This window comes from Schistocerca gregaria, chromosome 6 (assembly GCF_023897955.1).
Source record: "Schistocerca gregaria isolate iqSchGreg1 chromosome 6, iqSchGreg1.2, whole genome shotgun sequence".
In the NCBI taxonomy this organism is placed as follows: domain Eukaryota; kingdom Metazoa; phylum Arthropoda; class Insecta; order Orthoptera; family Acrididae; genus Schistocerca; species Schistocerca gregaria.
In genome coordinates this window covers 453,918,266-453,936,760 of record NC_064925.1, presented here as the reverse complement: position 1 = coordinate 453,936,760, position 18,495 = coordinate 453,918,266, and the positions used below count along the sequence as shown (strand labels likewise).

Sequence of the window (18,495 nt, the reverse complement as noted above, 5' to 3'; positions counted from 1 at the left end):
ATACTGGTCTTCGGATGACCGTACTAGACGATAAATTACAGCATCATCTGCGAACAACCTAAGAGAACTGCTGAGATTGTCACCCAGGTCATTTATATAGATCAGGAACAGAAGAGGTCCCAGGACGCTTCCCTGGGGAACACCTGATATCACTTCAATTTTACTCGATGATTTGCCGTCTATTACTACGAACTGTAACCTTCCTGACAGGAAATCACGAATCCAGTCGGACAACTGAGACTAGACCAGGCTGGCTGCAGTCTCGAAAGTAGAAGTCATGTGGGAGATGATAGGCAGCAAATCACAGACGCTTACTGCAACTGAACGGGAGAAGAGTCAGAAACCTGAGTATTTGTAGTTATCCTTTTGAAGCAATGACGTTACATATTGCTGGGGATGACTGAATGTGTGCCTAGTTCTCCAGGCTCATCGGCATTCTTCTCCACGTCTCGGTACTTTTCCACCATGTCAGTTCGCTGATAAGCGTTCTTGTGTAAGATTTAATCGTTGTTGTGGCACCTTGCTGTGCTGCTAGAATCACGTTATGTACCCTCTTCAGTGAAATCACGTTGCTCAGTTCGAGATTCAGGCTTTTTGCTGGTGCGAGGTGTAGCAAAAGCTCTAATTGTGTGCTACGCCATTTCCAGTGTCAACTCTCCAGCTCTTTGTCATTCTGATTGTTACACGATATGCGAGCCTGCCTCGGCTAGGCTCACTGCTGGCTGGAGAAAACGTAAAATAATTTCACATTTCTTCACGATATCTTTCTGCAGCACAGCACATCCCATCTCCTGTAGAGCAGTGACATCATTTGTGAAAGGTAAATGAAAACTTTGATCCTAAACGCAATTGTAAAACAGTGCTCCAAGGTTGTACAAGTGCGCATATAATAGATGCAATATTGCACAGTCGATTCTTTTGAAACTAGGAATTTGGGATAAATTTTAACTTACACACAGGACTACAAAGCTTTTATCTTCATTGATATGGGAGGTCTAGGCTCGTGAAATCAGATGAATGATTCTGAAAATCCCGTATTTCCACGGATTAAGATACTCGCACAGGAAACCAGTGTACGAAATCAGTGTACGAAACTGGTCACAAAACTATTTGATGAAATCAATGCATACACTAGGACAAGGGCCACATTGACTCCTCCACGAAGTCATAGGGGCCAAGATCTACCTAGTGGGATTAAAGCACCCTAGCACTCCATGATCACCGTAATGTAAGGTTAAAGCAAACATGAGATCGCAAAAATCTAAGGTTGTGGGAATAGTTAGCACTGAAACGAACTACGATTTTTATTTAATTACATAATTTTGATTGGTGGACGTACCTGACCGAAATTCTGGCGTATTTTATTCTGTCAAATTTCACCGACAAGAAAGTATGTCACTGAACATTCTTCACGAAAGTGTCCTGCAAAGCTAACGAAATCTCAAAATCATTGTTAGCAACACTATTACTGCAAGACGTAACAGAGGTAGAGTATGTCAACGCATTGTTATTTCAAGCGGCGCAGCAATAAGTTTAGTTATGTAAGCTTGTAGCGAGTAGCAGAACCCAGAGCATATATTTGACAGTTCTGTTGCGTGATTGTGTCTACGTTGCGAGTGTCTCACGAGTTTTTTTAGTGTTTTATGCGCTGTACTAGTAGGTGAGACGACGAAGTGTGGGACAATTCAAAGTCTGAATTCGAAGAGACAAGGAAAATCTGAAAATCTAAATACGTATATCACGACTTGAGTATTTTTTCACTGTATTTTTAGTGGAATTACTGTGTAATTGTGAGTATTGAATTTAGTGATTAAAGTACCTTAAAAATAAATTCATTGCATTTTGTTTAGGCAGACTACTCCCTAGTTTTATTAGTATAAAACAGCATAATTTTATTTTCAGGTTACAATTTTTTGTGAAGTTCTGTATAAATATGGAAAAGAAACGAAAGGTTGACAGTGGATGTAGAATTTTTAAAGAGCAATGGGGATGTCAATATTTCGTGGTGGAGTCAAGCAACAAACCAATGTGTATTATTTGCAATGATGCAATATCAGTCTTCAAAGAATACAATATAAAACGTCATTATGAGACAAAGCACTCTCAGGATTGCTCCAAGTTTACAGGATGGGAACGATTAGATATGTATGAGTCTCTGAAACGCTATCTATCGTATTGGTCACGATAGGCCTCGAAACTCAATTGTTGGCAATATAGGTACGACCTCAAATATTTGGCGGGCCGGACACCGGGGATGTCCGGCTAGCTAACGTGGGCCCGTTTGCCGGTCCTCGCAGGCCGGTTTCGGCTCGCGGGCCGTAGTTTGGAGACCTCTGCACTAGGAGAATGACTTTTTCTGTCCTCTGTGTGTACTCTCAGGCAAATGGAAGGCAGAAAGGAGATTCTCGACCTACAAACTTGTTCTGTGAGCAGTAGGATAAATGGAGCTTAGGGGCACCTTACCCCATAGCAGCCCGCAGCACAGACAATCTCCCCAGCTTGGCTGCACGGGGAGTCTGCCAGCGGCAGCGCGTGGCCCAGCTGCAGCAGAAAGTCCCGCAGCGACCTCTGGGATGGCGACGCGCCGAGCTGGGACGCCGCTACCTGCAACACAGACCCACAGCCAGGCAAGTTAAAACGCTGCAACTACTGTAACAATATAGCGAAATTCAGAATGAATACAATATCTGATCAAAAGTATCCAGGCACCTATCAGTGGACATTAATGTGGACTGCGTCAACCCTTTGTCTTTATTAGGACTTGTACTGCTGGGGCCGCTTTCAGTCACGTGTCTGAATGTCTGTGGAGGAATGACAGCTTATTCTTCCTCAATAGCCGGAACTAGAGAAGGTGCTGATGTTTGACGACAGGGACTGGAGTGAAGCCGACGTTTGACTCATGACGATGATGATGATTAGTGTTTTAGGGCGCACAACAACGAAGTTAGCAGCGCCCGTTCCCAAAACAAATGTTGACGAGTGCAGCCAAGATCTGTTAAACAAGGATCAATTCAGAGCCGATCTTTGCGAGAATTGTAAATGCTCAAAGTTCAAGATTGGACACAGCACATTAAAACAGGTAGATAAAACTAAAAATAAAATACCAGTACAAAACAGGTAAAAATAATTAACTGTGGCTGGCTGACCATTTACAAATAATGGGTGACCAAACCACTTTACAGGACAGTAAGATCTCAATCCCAATATTTTGCGAAGAACTCCAGACATCACGCAAAAACGTAAAACTTTCGCCACACTCGCCTCATTATTAGTTAAAATAGAGGGCAGGTCTGGTGGGAAACTTAAATCTTTCCTCAAACCCGCATATAAAACACACTCAGTTAAAATATGTCGTATCGACAGCTGTGTCCCACATGTCTGACTCGATGGTGGCTCCTCACGGCGTAACAGAAAACCATGTGTCAATGGACAATGTGCTATTCGAAGCCGTGTAAGCGCTACTTCCTCAGCTCGTCTTTGTCGGAAGGAGGTAAGCCACGGTCGGACAGAATCCTTCACCGCTCGCAACTTATTATCCCTCACTTCCAGCCACTGAGCCTCCCACCAACGCATGTCCTTCCGAGTCACGAAAGATGTTATTGCCTGCAGGGAGACGGAACAGCGACCAGGAGGTGGGATGGAGCAAGCCTCCTTGGCAGCCGTGTCTGCAAGTTCATTTCCAGGAATTCCTATGTGCCCTGGAACCCAGCAGAAAATATCATCCTTACCCTGTTTTTGCAAGAGCAGGAGTGCGTCCTGTACTTCTTGCACCATCGATCTCCTGTGTACATCTGTTCAAGAGCGCGTAGAGCACTTTGGGAATCGGAGCAGATGATGAATTTCTTGCCATGATGTCGCCGCCTATGCTCTAATGCTTTCAGAATGGCAAACAGTTCTGCATAGTAAGCTGAGAACTGCTCTGGGAGCCCTTTCCTACGGACAGTATCGGGAAACACAGCAGAGCAGCCCATAAAATCCCCCTGTTTAGACCCATCCGTGTAAACAATAATAAAATCTGAATGGCGGTCTAAAATCTCAGTAAATTTAATTTTAAAATTCTTATAAGCAGCCAGATCAAGAAGTAATCTCGGCAGTTGTAGTAGCCAGGGAGATCCCGTACTCCAACCCTGCTTGAGGACCTTAATGCCCTCTAGGTCTACTGACTCGAGACTCTCCTACCCAACGTGTTCCAGTGGGTTCACATCAGGACTCTGGACAGGTCAGTCCATTTCAGGGATGTTGTTGTCCACAAACCGCCTACACACGCTGCTTTATGACAGTGTTCTTGTTTACTGATATAATCATCGCCTCCAAACTGTCCTCTACTGTACGCTTTACTTCAATGCTCTGAACTGTGATTCATATCCTTCCACATTTAACGTTCTCATAAGCGCAAAAAGGTTGCCACAACCCAACCACGGAAAGCACTCCGATATCGTAACTTCACCTCCACCGCACTTCACTGTTGGCACTACGCATGGTGATGGGTAACGTTCTCCATATACTTTCCAAACCAAACCCTTCCATCAGATAGTCAAAGGATATAGCGTGCTTTGATCAGCACAGATCACTCGTTTCCATTCATCCAATGTCCTGCAGTTTTCCTTTTTCAGACCAGCTCAAGTGTTGCTTAGCAACGTGTCACTCATAGGAAGCTGCTATAATGTTGTACGCCATTCTTATTAATTACCAACGCACACTCACAGTGCTAGCTGGACTCCTGGTAGCACACTGGAACTCACGAGTGATTCTTCCCACTGATTTCATCCGATTTCTTACAACCACCCTTCACAGTGCTCACTGGTCGCTGTCAGTCACTATGTGCAATGCACCTGGTTTTGGTTTCGCTGTTGTTCTGCCTTCCTATTTCCATTTCACAGTCACTTCCACAACAGTGGACTTGGGCACCTATAGAACGATTAAAATGCCCCTGATTGATTTGTTACTGATGTGGCACCCAATGACCAGTCCACATCCGATGTCACTAAGGTCTCCTGACTGAGCCACTCTGCTGTTACTGTTTACAGCACAATACTCGAAATGGTTCAAATGGCTCTGAGCACTATGCGACTTAACTTCTGAGGTCATCACTCACCTAGAACTTAGAACTAATTAAACCTAACTAACCTAAGGACATCACACACATCCATGCCCGAGGCAGGATTCGAACCTGCGACCGGAGCGGTCGCTTGGCTCCTGGGGGATCTGCCTCCCGGTACATCTATTGGTCAAATTCTAATTACATTGGGGTGTCCAGATAAGTAAAAAAAATATACAGGAGTCCAACCACGTCCACATAGGGCACGGACACGGTGACCATCACAGAAGCTCTACCGACACGCCTTCGTTTGTTAGTACTAATCGAGAAATTCACAAGGCTTAGCGTTGTCGGTGTGTATGGGTAGGATTTGCCAACAACACGGGCCCACGAAGGTGACACAAAGTGGACGAAAAGCGGCTGAAAAGTATTGCGATTTAGGGCGGAGGGAAAAAGTTCCAAGGTAATCGCCGAAGGGGAAAAATCTCTCCGATAGTGTATGCGACACTACATTTTCGCTTATGCATCACAGCATATACACCGGTTTCCAATTCACTGTGCTTGCGCAAAAAATTGAAATTTTCAATTTTTTTACGTTCTCTGTAACTGGCATTGATTACCTCTAGCCAATAAATAGTTATAGCCGTTTGTAATCGCTGTTTTCAATTTGAATTGCCTTAAATTTGTAAGGCTCCAAAAGATTGCTTTATACGGGCTAGTGTAGTTTGCATAAGGGGCGCTGTTTTATGTAATATATGAAAAAATGGGCGTAGATAATGTTTTTAGTGCGGCAGTAGTAGCTGCGTAGTTGAAAGGAAAGCTCCAAGAGCTTCAGACGTACAAAAGTCAAGTACCCAAGATGTCCCTGCCAGAAAATGTTGCGTATTAACCGTCACAATACCAAGGAGGGGTACTTTATGCCCAGCTTTTCAAAATTTCAGATTCAAGAAGTGTTATACAATCTAAGGAAATTCAAAATAGAACTCAGATACAAACATATATGCAGTTGACTTGACTAGAAGAAGGGATCGGTTGGTAGGACATGTTTTGAGGCATCAAGGGATCACAAATTTAGCATTGGAGGGCAGCGTGGAGGGTAAAAATCGTAGAGGGAGACCGAGAGATGAGTACACTAAGCAGATTCAGAAGGATGTAGGTTGCAGTAGGTACTGGGAGATGAAGCAGCTTGCGCAGGATAGAGTAGCATGGAGAGCTGCATCAAACCAGTCTCAGGACTGAAGACAATAACAACAACAACAACAATGCAGTTGAAATTGTTCACATGGTGATACAAAGGAACCGCAAAGGAATCGTCTCTTCTGTTATTTTGTTTCAATCTCAGACAGGTATCTTATACAATAAACAGGCAGATCAGCTTGTGAAGTCAGCAGTTACAACAGGGATCTCACAAGAGTTCCTAAATCATATCTCAATCCCTGTATGAAGGAGAAAATTAATATTTATTGTCAACAATATTGGAAGTTATTTGTAGCTAATAAGGGGAGTTTATTAGCCTTTTATCCCACATAAACCTTGGTTTCAAGACATAAAATTTTCAAAGAAATTAATAAATAGCATAATTCTGGAGCGTTTTAGTCATGGGTATTTTCCAGCACATCTTCACCAAATGGTTGCCTTGAATTCTCTTTATTGTGGCTGTGACAATACCTCCCACTCAAGTGTAAACCGTATTTCGTTTGCCTGTACAAAAAACAGTATGCTTAGACAGGTGTTCCTGAAGACTTAAAGAAAGCTGACGTCCTGCTACCTTATGGTTCTTCAAGTATTCTTCATCAGCTCAAATTATAGTTTGGATTATATCTGTCATACTTAGATTTTCCGGAAAGAAATATTAAAAAACGTATTACATTGTCATTAATATTTGCGATGTATTACATACATAATATGAGTGGCTGCATGCTGCTGTTTACCAAATCCCAAATAAAATAAAATAAACATTGTAAAGTCAGTGACGTTAACAAGGTGCTTGTATTACTGTTATTAATGAAGTAAAAATTTGTCTTAAAGTGTATGAATGAACTATCCTACTTTGATATTTTGTACGTTGTTATAATCGCGAGGTCGGGTGTAGAGTGCTTAGTTTATGTACTGTAATAAGCAGGGGAAACTACAGCCGTAATTTTTCCCGAGGCCATGAAGCTTTACTGTATGGTTAAATGATGATAGCGTCCTCTTGGATAAAATATTCCGGAGGTAAAATAGTCCCCAATTCGGATTTCCGGGCGGGGACTACTCAAGAGGATCAACAGGAAGTGCAAAATGGCTAAGCAGGGGTGGCTAGAGGACAAATGTAAGGATGTAGAGGCTTATCTCACTAGGGGTAAGATAGATACTGCCTACAGGAGAATTAAAGAGACCTTTGGAGAGAAGAGAACCACTTGTATGAATATCAAGAGCTCAGATGGAAACCCAGTTCTAAGCAGAGAAGGGAAATCAGAAAGGTGGAAGGAGTATATAGAGGGTCTATACAAGGACGATGTAGTTGAGGACAATATTATGGAAATGGAAGAGGATGTAGATGAAGATGAAATGGTAGATACGATACTGCGTGAAGAGTTTGACAGAGCACAGAAAGACCTGAGTTGAAACAAGGCCCCGGGAGTAGACAACAATCCATTAGAACTACTGACGGCCTTGGGAGAGACAGTCATAAGAAAACTCTGCTATCTGGTGAGCAAGATGTATGAGACAGGCGAAATACCCTCAGACTTCAAGAAGAATATAATAATTCCAATCCCAAAGAAAGCACTCGTTGACAGATGTGAAAATTACCGAACTATCAGTTTAATAAGTCTCAGATGCAAAATACTAACGCGAATTCTTTACAGACGAATGGAAAAACTGGTAGAAGCCGACCTCGGGGAAGATCAGTTTGGATTCCGTAGAAATGTTGGAACGCGTGAGGCAATACTGACCTTACGACTTATCTTAGAAGAAAGATTAAGAAAAGGCAAACCTACGTTTCTAGCATTTGTAGACTTAGAGAAAGCTTTTGACAATGTTGACTGGAATACTCTCTTTCAAATTCTGAAGGTGGCAAGGGGGAAAATACAGGGAGCGAAAGGCTATTTACAATTTGTACAGACCCAGATGGCAGTTGTAAGAGTCGAGGGGCATGAAAGGGAAGCAGTGGTTGGGAAGGGAGTGAGACAAGGTTGTAGCCTCTCCCCGATGTTATTCAACCTGTATATTGAGCAAGCAGTAAAGGAAACAAAACAAAAATTCGGAGTAAGTATTAAAATCCATGGAGAAGAAATAAAAACTTTGAGGTTCGCCTATGACATTGTAATTCTGTCAGAGACAGCAAAGGACTTGGAAGAGCAGTTGAACGGAATGGACAGTGTCTTGAAAGGAGGATATAAGATGAACATCAACAAAAGCAAAAGGAGGATAATGGAATGTAGTCGAATTGAGTCGGATGATGCTGATGGAATTAGATTAGGAAATGAGACGCATAAAGTAGTAAAGGAGTTTTGCTATTTGGGGAGCAAAATAACTGATGACGGTCGAAGTAGAGAGGATATAAAATGTAGACTGGCAATGGCAAGGAAAGCGTTTCTGAAGAGGAGAAATTTGTTAAAATCGAGTATAGATTTAAATGTCAGGAAGTCGTTTCTGAAAGTATTTGTATGGAAGTGAAACATGGACGATAAATAGTTTGAACAAGAAGACAATAGAAGCTTTCGAAATGTGGTGCTACAGAAGAATGCTGAAGATTAGATGAGTAGATCACATAACTAACGAGGAGGTATTGAATAGAATTGGAGAGAAGAGGAGTTTGTGGCACAACTTGACAAGAAGAAGGGACCGGTTAGTAGGACATGTTCTGAGGCATAATGGGATCACAAATTTAGCATTGGAGGGCAGCGTGGAGGGTAAAAATCGTAGAGGGAGACCAAGAGATGAATACACTAAGCAGGTTCAGAAGGATGAAGTTTGCAGTAGGTACTGGGAGATGAAGAAACTTTCACAGGATAGAGCAGCATGGAGAGGTGCATCAATCCAGTCTCAGGACTGAAGACCACAACAACAAAAACAATAATCTGTAAGTTCCATATGTAATTTGTTAGTCTGCATAGTGAAAATTCAGTTTAAAAGTTTTTCGTAATTTATATTTTTTAACTTCTTGTGTTTGGGGTTCACATACTTCCAATATTTTTTAGAAGACATCATAGTCGTCATGGATTGTAGAAATTATTAATTTTCCGTATTGCAATTTCAGCCTTAAGGGGATTATCAAGTGGTATACTGCAAAAGAAGGTGCTTTACCACATGTCCAACTATATCTTCTGACGTGTACATGTGTTGACAGATTGCAGTCCCGATCTTCATCGTGGCCATCACCTGGCGTGATGGTATTACTGTCGTTGGTTATGCAACACCGTCACTTCCGTTTACATAGGCAATAATTTGTCAGCTGGCGTACATTTATGATTTGTTAAGGCTGATGTATTCGGTCTTTCTTAGAGGCCTCTGTGATTTAATCTTTCAAGAGTCTAGTGCAAAATTTAATGCTGTCCATACGGTCCTGACCCAACTTCGATAACAGATGGTGTTGGTCTGTTGCCCTGTCCAGCACTTTTTCCTGATTCTTGACGCCTTAAGAACATCTCCATCACGAGTGTGACTAGATGTTCTTAAAGCGTCAGGAATGAGCTGGACAGAGCAACAGGCCAACACCATCTGCAATCGAAGTTGGGTCAGGAGCATGTGAGTGTGTGTGTGTGGGTGTGTGTGTGTGTGTGTGTGAGAGAGAGAGAGAGAGAGAGAGAGAGAGAGAGAGAGAGAGAGAGAGTCACTAAAGTAATATTCAGTTTTGAGCGTTAGGTTATCTATGTCTCATATCTGTCTAGCGTCCATATCTTCTCCATTCCAAGTCCTTATCTTCTCCATTCCAAGAACGTCTGAATAACTGTGTTTTGTTATACACTTTTCTCAAAAAGTACTACACACCTTAGTAATTCGTTAATTTGTACATAATTTGTATGTAGTGATACGTATAAGCTCCAGAAAACAACATATAATGTGGAGAACGTTGGTGTGTGGTACATCAAAGCCATCTTCAAATGTTATGTTGAAAACTTGTGTGTTTTATTTCATGTTTTTCATTCTCAGGATAATAAATGTGTTCAAGTACTTATTTGCTGTACTTTTTTCAATAATTTCCACCCTAATAAAATCATTTTTAAATTAAAAATCTAACTCTGAAAATGGTAGGTTTAAATGAAAACATGGATCTATTAGGCTCGTGGGATACATGTGTTCCACATCACCGAGTTTCAAAATCGGTCAGCTTAAAATTTTTTATGTTGTGGAAGCGTATTATTTACCACAAGCGAGACTATACTGACACTTCGAATTACCCTAAAAGACAGTGTAAGGAAAGACAAACCTACGTTTATAGCGTTTTTAGACTTAGAGAAAGCTTTTGGCAATGTTAAGTGTAATACTCTCTTTCAAATTCTGAAGGTGGCAGTAGTAAAATATAGGTAGCGAAAGGCTAGTTACAATTTGTATAGAAACCAGATGGCAGCCATAAGAGTCGGGGGGCATGAAAGGAAAGCAGTGGTTGGGAAGGGAGCGAGACGGGGTTGTAGCCTATCTCTGATGATATTCAGTCTGTATATTGAGAGAGCAGTAAAGGAAACAAACGAAAAATTTGGAGTGGGAATTAAAATCCATGGAAAAGAAGTAAAAACTTCAAAATTTGCCGATGACATTGTAATTCTGTCAGAGGCTGCAAAGGACTTGGGAGAGCAGTTGAACGGAATGGGAAGATGTAAGATGAACATCAACGGAAGCTAAACAAGGACAATTGAATGAAGTCGAATTAAGTCAGGTGATGTTGAGGGAATTAAATTAGGAAATAAGACACTAAAAGTAGCAGGAGAATTTTATTATTTGGGCAGCAGAATAACTGACGACGGCCGAAGTAGAGAGGGTATAAAATGTAGTCTGACAGTGGCAAGAAAAGCATTCCCGAACAAAAGAAATTTGTTAACATCGAATATAGAGCTAAGTATTAGGAAGTCTTTTCTAAAAGATTTGGATCGAGTATAGCCACGTATGGAAGTAAAACGTGATTGAGAAGCAGTTCAGACAAGAAGAGAATAGGACCTTTTCAAATGTTGTCCTACAGAAGAATGCTGAAGATCAGATAGGTCGATCACGAAAGTAATATGGATGTGCTGAACAGACAAAACATTTGTGGCACAGCTTTACCACAGAAAGGGACCGGTTGATCGGACACATTCTGAGACATCAAGGGATCACCAGTTTAATATTGGAGGGAAATGTGGTGGGTAAAAAATCGCAGAGGGAGACCGAGAACTGAATAAATCAAGCAGATTCAGAAAGATGTAGATTGCAGTAGTTACTCGGAGATGACGAGGCTTGCACAGGAAAGAGTAGCGTGCAGGGCTGCATCAAACCAGTCTTTAGAATGAAGACCACAACAACAACTTTGCTCGCAAAGCTTCGCCTCAGTGAAGCTTCCTTATAGCATGGTGGATTGTGATGATGAAACTAACAGTTACCGTCTCTGAAATGTTCCTCCGCTGTATGGAATACACAACTCTGTAATCCTTCCGCATTTAGCGTTTCATTAAACGAAGAAAGATGACTACATCCTTGCCACGTAAAAACACCACCATACCATAACTCTCTCCCCTCCCTCCATACGTCACTGTTGAATGTACACATGTTGGCAGGTAACGTTCTCCACGTATTCGTCAAACCCTTCCATCGGGCACAGGGCACAGCGTGAATCATCACAGCAATTCACTTGTTTCCAGTCACCCACTGTCCAGAACTATCGCTCTTTAGACCACCGCAAGCTTCTCTTAGCACTGACTGCAGAAATGTCTGGCTTACGTGGAGCTGTGCAACCATTCTAGCCCACCACTTTTAACTCCCTACGCACATTCAATAAGCTTGATGGACTGCTGGCAGCAATTTGAAATTCACGAGTGATCCAGTCCGCAGACTTCATACATTTTCTTTTTTACGACCATCCCGAGCGATCGTTTTCCATCGGTACGAGAGGTCCGTCTGGTCCTGCTTCAGCTATTGTTGTTCCTTCATCTTTCCACGTCAGTCACATCGCCAACAATCTGCTTGAGCTGCTTTAGAAAGCTTGAAATGTCCCTCATGGATTTATAACCAAGGAAATATCGAGGTGTCTAGTCCACGTTCGAAGTCAATGAGCTCTCCTGAACGACACTTTTTGCTACAACGGCTTCCCTTCTGACGCCACAATTCTACTCGCCCCTTTTTACACTGGCGGGTCCACCTCGTGTGACATATACTACGAGGGTGAGTCTAATGAAAATCTTAAATATTTTTTTAAATATTATTTGTTGAGAAGAATTAGTACAAAGCTGTATCACTTTTCAACATAATCTCCCCCATGCTCAATGCAAGTCCTCCAGCGGTTACAAAGTGCATAAATTCCTTTAGAAAAAAAAATCTGTTGGTAGTCCGCGCAACCACTCATGCACCGGGCGGCGTACCTCTTCATCAGAACGTAACTTCTTTCCTCCCATTGCGTCTTTGAGTGGTCCAAACATATGGAAATCACTTGGGGCAAGATCTGGTGAGTATGGTAGATCAGGAAGACACTCAAAATGTAAGTATGTGATTGTTGCAACTGTTGTACGGGCAGTGTGGGGCCTTTCATTGTCCTGTTGCAAAAGGACACCTGCTGACAGCAATCCACGTCGCTTTGATTTGATTGCAGGCCGCAGATGATTTTTTAGAAGATCTGTGTATGATGCACTGGTGACAGTGGCCCCCTTAGGCATGTAATGCTCCAAAATGACGCCTTTTTCGTCCCAAAAGAGAGTCAGCATAACCTTCCCTGCTGTTCGAAACTTCTTTGGTTTTGGTGATGAGGAATGGCGCCATTGCTTGCTCGCTCTCTTCGTTTCCGGTTGGTGGAAGTGAACCCAGGTTTCGTCTCCAGTAACGATTCTTGCAAGGAAGCCATCACCTTCTCGTTCAAAGCGTGGAAGAAGTTCTTCACAAGCATCAACATGTCGTTCTCTCATTTCAGGAGTCAACTTCCGTGGCACCCATCTTGCAGACACGTTGTGAAACTGGAGCACATCATGCACAATGTGGTGTGCTGACCCATGACTAATCTGTGAACATGCTGTAATGTCATTCTTCACTATGGCTTCAACTGCTGCAATGTTCTGTGGAGTCACAACTCGTTGTGCCAGACCTGGGCGAGGAGCATCTTCCACTGAAGTCACACGATTTGTGAACTTCCTACTCCATTCGTAGACTTGCTGCTGTGATGAACATGCATCACCGTACTGAACCTTCATTCGTCGATGAATTTCAATAGGTTTCACAGCTTCACTACGCAAAAACCGAATAACAGAACGCTGTTCTTCCCTGGTGCAAGTCGCAAGAGGGGCGGTCATCTTTATACTGATACTGCGACGGTATGTGTGCATCTGCATTATGCTGCCACCTACAGGCCATTCTGCATCCTGTTTGTAGCACGCTTACCAACTTACAGGATAACGGCGCGAAATTTCGATTTGTTATTACAAATTTAAGGTTCAAATGGATCAAATGGCTCTGAGCACTATGGGACTTAACTTCTTTGGTCATGAGTCCCCTATAACTTAGAACCACTTAAACCTAACTAACCTAAGGACATCACACACATCCATGCCCGAGGCAGGATTCGAACCTGCGACCACAGAAGTCGCGCGGTTCCGGATTGCGCGCCTCAACCGCTAGACCACCGCGGCCGGCCAAATTTAAGGTTTTCATTTGACTCACCCTCATAGTTAGTTCTGCAGAACCAATAACCGGTCGAATATTTGTGATCAGGTAGTGTAGTTGGACAATAGTATTAAGAATATGTTAAGTTCTGGATGTTTTATTGTGGCACTTTATTCTAAAGTTCGAGTACTGTGGTTTCTGTTGCAGAATTGGCAGTCCGCAGTGATCAGGCAACCATTGTAATCCAGAGTATGAAGTTTCCTTGTCTCACTAGTGTTCACTCCCGTACACGAGTGAAAGGAAAATCCCTTCCACAGTATTTTTCCATTGGGATTTTCTTCATCTGCCAAACATCTACATGAGAGACTTCAACACAGCATTCAACCAGAGACTGTTATCCGTGTCTATCGAGCCCCAGTAGCTGAGTGATCAGCATGATGGACTGCCGTCCTACAGGCCCGGGTTCGATTCCTGGCTGGGTCTGAGATTTTCTCCACTCAGGGACTGCGTGTTGTCTTCATCATTTCATCACCATCCGGCGCGTAGGTAGCCCAATGTGGCGTCGAATGTAATAAGACCTGCACCAAGGCGGCCAGACCTGCCCTGCAAGGGGCCTCCCGGCCAATTACGCCAAACGCCCATTTCTATTTTTCCATCGCCAGCAGAACAGCCCACAGAGTCCCCTTACGAGCGCCTGTCAGCCAACCGTAAGTTGTTCCTGCTTCAAGGAGCCTCACTTTCAAATGACCGTCCAACTGTCAACTCACTGGTCACACAGTGAAGTTCAGAAGGAAGCAAATACTCCCAGTCCAGCGTACAGTTTGATTTCTTAGTGTTCTGTGACAGACGTATCGATATTACCACGCCACTGTTCTTGAGCTACACTGACAACTATTTCATAACATTAACAATTTGCAGGTAATAAATTGGAGTAAGGCATGCTCACCCTGCCACCCTAGTAATCCAACAGACCATCCACTGTGTACTAAGGTGACATTCCCGATATTCGACGTCCGCCAAACATTTTTGTATCTGGTGCATTGCTTTTGAGTTCCAGGATAGACACGGTTACTAGGCACAATCCCTTATTTCTCCAGTCGGTTCTTGGTTTGTGATAGCAACATTCTCAGTCGGACATGTATTCTGCCATCGGATATGTCACTTACATTGACAAATTGCGCTTAGGATCTCCTGATTTCAGTTACCAGTGGATGCATTGTTTTGCAGATTTTGATATTTTCCGCTATTTCGACACATGCCCAAGTAGCTCTTGGTAAACCTTTTTGGATGTAAGGTCGTGGTCCATGAACCCTTCCGTTCCTGCCGTTTGGTCCAGAACTGCGCTGCACATCCTCAGAGGCGCTCCTCCCACTGAGACTTGCCGACTCAGCGGAAGAGAGCATGTGATGATGTCCACCACGGTCCTGGACGAAAAGTCAGGAACAGAAGTGTTTCTTGGACCACGACCTTACATCCCAAAAGGTTTACCAGCAGTTATGTCATCTGGTAATGAAAGCCTTCATGCTTGCCCAAATGCCTCATAATTTTTGCCTATGGTGATTTGCACCTGGAATGCCCTAGATACAAAAATTGCTGGAATTATCAGCTGTTATTGTTATTTTGGCTCTTGATTAGGCCCTTCATCACTTTTAGCTGTCTACGTCTCGTCCCAGGTCGGGGGTTGGAGCCTGTCCAGTAATCCACGAGACTACCCGAATGGTCGCTCGACGTACTTGAAACAGTCTTTTTCACCTGAAAATTTGTTAATTATATATTATAATGTCTTCAAGACATTTTGCCTTCATTTATCACAAGCTCGAGTTGCGCAAGCAAGTTATACGTTCTTGACCATACACGTACTCAGTGATTATGATGTATCAGTATTCTTGTTTGTTGAAGAGAGTGCTCTATGGAAAACAAATCGAGAGGTTTCGTTAAGATTAGTGTAATCTACGTTTTGCTCATAAGAGATAACGAGAGAGTTCAATACAAACTCCTTACGACAGAATAAAAATTCTTGATAGTTATCCGACAAATGGATCAGAGTTCGAGGCCATAATTTCTTGTAACCGACAAGTAAGTGGGAATTAAGCGTGCAGAGTGATTTATGACCTCATCATAACCACTTGAGGATGTATATGTCACACACAGTGGGTAATTTTTTTGTCGTCATACATACCATTTTTTCCCACTGCTTATAATTTATGCACTGTGGCATGGAATGACTCACACCGGTCATGATAGGCATTGCTTCGAAGCCAAGCGGTAATTATTTGTTGCCCTGCATCAATACCACCAGTTCTTTATAAGTGAGGATTTTGAAATATAACCGATTTCGCAGTGGAATACTTGCGAGGCACTCTTTAGTACGGTAGACTGGGGTTAGTTGGCATAAGGGGCTACGTGGCGCACAGCTTCTATTTCTCGCCACCGCGGAGTTAGAGCGCTGGCATCGCGCTAGTACAGGCTGTATGTAAAGGTGTAGCATCCACCGTACCTTCAGTCTGTTGGGAAGTGTCACACAGGAAGGACCCCGTTTTATTCGTTCTTCTGACTGGCCAGTAAATTGTTTCGTCGTTATTTGTGATTGAGACGCTACTTCCGCCGGTTTTCGAAAGAGTGGTGAACTGTGTGGTTGTATTCGTGTATGATACTTTTTTGTTTCTCATTTTTGTATTGTGTGCAATCCAATTCGGTTTTGATATCGCCTTGGGGCTAGTGCGCAGGGTTTGGTATGAGATCAGTTGGCATACTTATGATAGCTTGCTTCACACCTTTAACAAGTAACCCATCCATTAATATTCATTCAAAAAGAAACAACTTATTTAAAAAATTAATAAGTATACATCGCCCCAGGAAAGATTCGTCCTCTCCCTACAGCCGACACATGACAACAGTCCAAGCGCGCCGAAAAATGAGGTTTACTGCTATTCCAACACACACTGCCATCGAAGATTGAATCGTGTTGAAAGATCCACTAAGCAGAAAATTCCAAGCACAATGAAGAAGGAGGACATGGCTAAGGCTGATAAGTCGAAGAAGAAAAAACTTCTCAAAATATGTCGATCTGAATTTTCTTCTACGAATTCTGATGACAGTGTGTCATACAATAGGTATGCCACACGTGATGACAGTTTGGACTTCGTTAATGATAGTTCATGGGCTGAAGAGCCCTCATTCTCCTTTTTAGACGACGGTGAGACTTCTCAATCATCAGTTTCCACAAATCCTACACAACCTCAAAAAGTTGCCAATGGATTACATCGAACAAGACCTGCGATGAATCCCAGACAGTCTCAGGGGCCTCCACACCACCTCGAATACCATGTACACTTTGTTTTGGTGAAGTGCCATCCCCACCAGTAATCTGTCATTGAGATTTGCGTGTCCACCATGATCAGAAAGGGGGAAATACTGGAGATGGCCAGCCAAGGATGGATCATTTTGGTAAGTCCAAAGTAAAAATGTGCGGAAACTTATTCCACTTGTTCAAATAAACAAGGACTCAATCCTCACATTTGTGATTAATTTAAAACATTGAACCAATTCTGTTTGAATAACAAGAACATGGTCGTTTGTATCAAAATCATCCCACAACAAACTAAGAAATATTGCCTGTGCAGTGCAGGTTCACTCTGTATACAGAGTGCATCAGAAATACTTTTACAAATGCGCGGACACGATCTGGTTTTGGCTGACTTCCCAGTCTCCCAACGTAACGCACATGTGGTACACAAGACATTGTTCAAAGACATTATGCAGGGCAAAAAAGACACTAATTATGTCAGTCAAATATTCGTTTAATCGTAGTAAAAAGTTAACATCAAAAGTGGCAGTTAGGGTAGACTGGTAATGGAAGGTCTGACATATAACGCTGGTAGTTTTCATCCCTCACTAGTCGCTACTATGGCATCGTCCACGGTATTGTAGGCAGAGGCTCGAATCAAAAACACATAACCTGTAACCAAGTGTGACGCACAAACTAGCTTTCATCTATTGCCTTTTTCTAATCAAAAAACCCTGGAATATGGATTCTGATAATAGAAGTTCCCATGCTTCAGTAGGCGTGAAAGTTCCATCTACAATTGCAGAATAAGTGTTTAGCTGGTAGCATGAGAACTTTCTTGGGTCTGAATTTTAATGAATATTAAGAGCAGCCATAGCCTCCAAAAACCATTTGATTTTTACACTGAATGTCTTCTCAAAAACTCTCTTGTTCTGCCACTACCTCAATACTTAATAGTAAAAATATTGATCACAAAACATCAAAATGAGACAAAGATTTGATTTTTAGACCACTGACAACAGCATGTAGAATATATAAGCTATAAATTAAGGATGAAACTTATCCATAATACATCTCAAGACTAAACTATACAAGGACTCAATTCTCACATTTGTGATTAATTTAAAACATTGAACCAATTCTGTTTGAAGGTGTCTGCTATCGCTGAGGTGTTTAACTGTGTAAAACATAACATATTAGGACATATTTGGCATCAAAGACCAATCATTAGCTTGGCTACAATCCTACTAACATAACAGAAAACAAAGAGTCGTGCTAAAAGGTACAGGTCAAACTATAAAATTAGAGTGTGGAACTATTAAAAACGGTGTTCCTCAAGGGTCGATTCTTGAACCACTCATCTCCTTAATGTACCTCAATGAGTTACCAGCATCAGTAAGTAACAATGCAA

General features: G+C 42.4%; 1 protein-coding gene across 2 annotated transcripts in view; it reads right to left on the bottom strand.

Moving 5' to 3' along the window:
• The window catches only part of LOC126278478 (mucin-5AC-like), a 92,241-nt gene that overhangs the window by 70,875 nt on the left and 2,871 nt on the right, over positions 1 to 18,495 (bottom strand). Inside the window, exon 2 of one of the 2 annotated variants that reach the window (XM_049978626.1) lies at positions 2,464 to 2,600. In XM_049978626.1, the coding sequence (XP_049834583.1) occupies positions 2,464 to 2,600 (137 nt within the window). Of the gene's footprint in view, positions 1 to 2,463; positions 2,605 to 18,495 lie in introns of both variants that reach the window. The other variant, XM_049978625.1, reaches the window with a different exon arrangement.